This window comes from Aspergillus alliaceus, assembly GCF_009176365.1.
Source record: "Aspergillus alliaceus strain CBS 536.65 unplaced genomic scaffold BDW43scaffold_258, whole genome shotgun sequence".
NCBI classification, from domain to species: Eukaryota; Fungi; Ascomycota; class Eurotiomycetes; order Eurotiales; family Aspergillaceae; genus Aspergillus; species Aspergillus alliaceus.
Window position 1 is genome coordinate 1 of NW_022474941.1, and position 1,665 is coordinate 1,665.

At 29.8% G+C, this 1,665-nt stretch overlaps 1 protein-coding gene across 1 annotated transcript; it reads left to right on the forward strand.

Annotated features, from left to right (window-relative positions):
- Nucleotides 1-22: 22 nt before the first annotated feature.
- BDW43DRAFT_317555 (uncharacterized protein) lies at nucleotides 23-265 on the forward strand (the record flags this gene model as incomplete). The annotated part of the gene is made up of 2 exons (XM_032048549.1): nucleotides 23-137; nucleotides 198-265. The coding sequence occupies 2 exons, from the start codon at nucleotides 23-25 to the stop codon at nucleotides 263-265; spliced, it is 183 nt and encodes a 60-aa protein (XP_031893625.1).
- Between the last annotated feature and the right edge of the window lie 1,400 nt (nucleotides 266-1,665).

Below are 1,665 nucleotides of genomic sequence, written 5' to 3' on the forward strand. Positions count from 1 at the left end.
GGCATTATTTTGGGATTTTGGGATGGGACAGGATTCCCATTTCCCATCCCAAAATCCCAAAATCCCATCCCATCCCGAAATCCCTGGGATTATCCTGTCCCAACGGTCAGCCTACTCCATTGTATACTCCCTTGGGGGTAGGTGACGGAGTAGGTATCATGTGACCTGGAGATCCTTCTTATCTTATCTTCGGGTAGCCATGATCTGTTCTTTCTTCATTGTAGTCCTATCACTTTCTGCCTTGCGCCTCCGCTTTCCCCGATAAGGCACACTAGACAAGGGTCTGTAACACTAATCTAGATATATAATAATCTATATAAATTCTAAGACTAGCTTACTTACTAATCTACTTTACTTTAGTTTTCTAAGTTATTATTCTATATTTTATACTATATTAATATCTCTAAAGATCTATTCTATATAGTTCTTAAATTTATTATAGTCTATAAAGATTTTCTTAGTTACTTTATCTTATTTTTCTAGAGTATTAACTTAATAGTCTTAAATATAGTTTTTAAATTAATTAAATACTAGTTTAATAAAATAAGTTAATATAAATAAAATCTTATTAGTACTGGATAATATCTTACTTTAATTAATATTAAAATAGATATTAAGTTATATTAAGAATATCCTGAGTTTATATCTCTTTTTATTAAAGAATTCAGAAGATCTGATCTTAATAGTCTTAGCTATTAAGTAATTTTCTAATTATTTAATTTATTTCTAAAATTATAATACTATATCTATTAACTCCCTAATAGATAGTATATATTCTATCTAACTAGTTACTGGGCTTCTAGGGTTTGCTTTGTTAGTAGATATTATAGTATTTTAAGTCTATACAAGACTTGACTTATATAGACTGGTAATTAATATATTATATCTAGATATTTAGCTAAAAGCTCTATAAGTGTTAGCTGCCTTGTATAGCATAGAGACTAATCTTGAATAATAAATCTGATATAATTCCGCAGCTTGTAAATAATAATAGTTCTGAATATAATTCTTATTCAGGATCTAATGAGATAACCTTAATCTAAGGTCTGACAGTCTATAATACTGTTCCCTGAATAGCTTAAGTCTAAAAGGCCAGGCCTACTAAGTATATATACTCAGTAGTTAAGTATAAATAAGTTAATTACTAACTTAATACTGAAGGTATATTCTAAATAACAATTCTGATTAATTATAAAGAACTAAACTAAATATATCAATAAGTATTCTTATATATTCTTTACTCTTCTACTTCTCTGTATACTTTTGGGATAGATAATGGAATAGATAGTCCTCTGATTGGTAGTTCCTGATATACTCTGTCACAGAACAAGGACTGCTGGCCAATGAATCGACGAAAGGCTGATGGTTATGTGACACTAGTGGAGAAACAATGACCCGAGCCGGGTATGTTGCCAAGAGAAATATATATACTAGGTATATTTGATATGCCCTAATAATATACTGAACATACAGGAGTTATATATATCTGTATAGGAGAAGACATACTGGGACATACTTAGAATAGATATATAAGAATAATTATTTCCTATACTTAGTTCTATCTACTATATCTGTAAGGGACTCGGCTGAATCAATAGTTGATTAGGTAGTCTATCACTAAGAGACTAAGCTAAAGAGAGGAAAAGAAAAGAAAACATAAAGCTA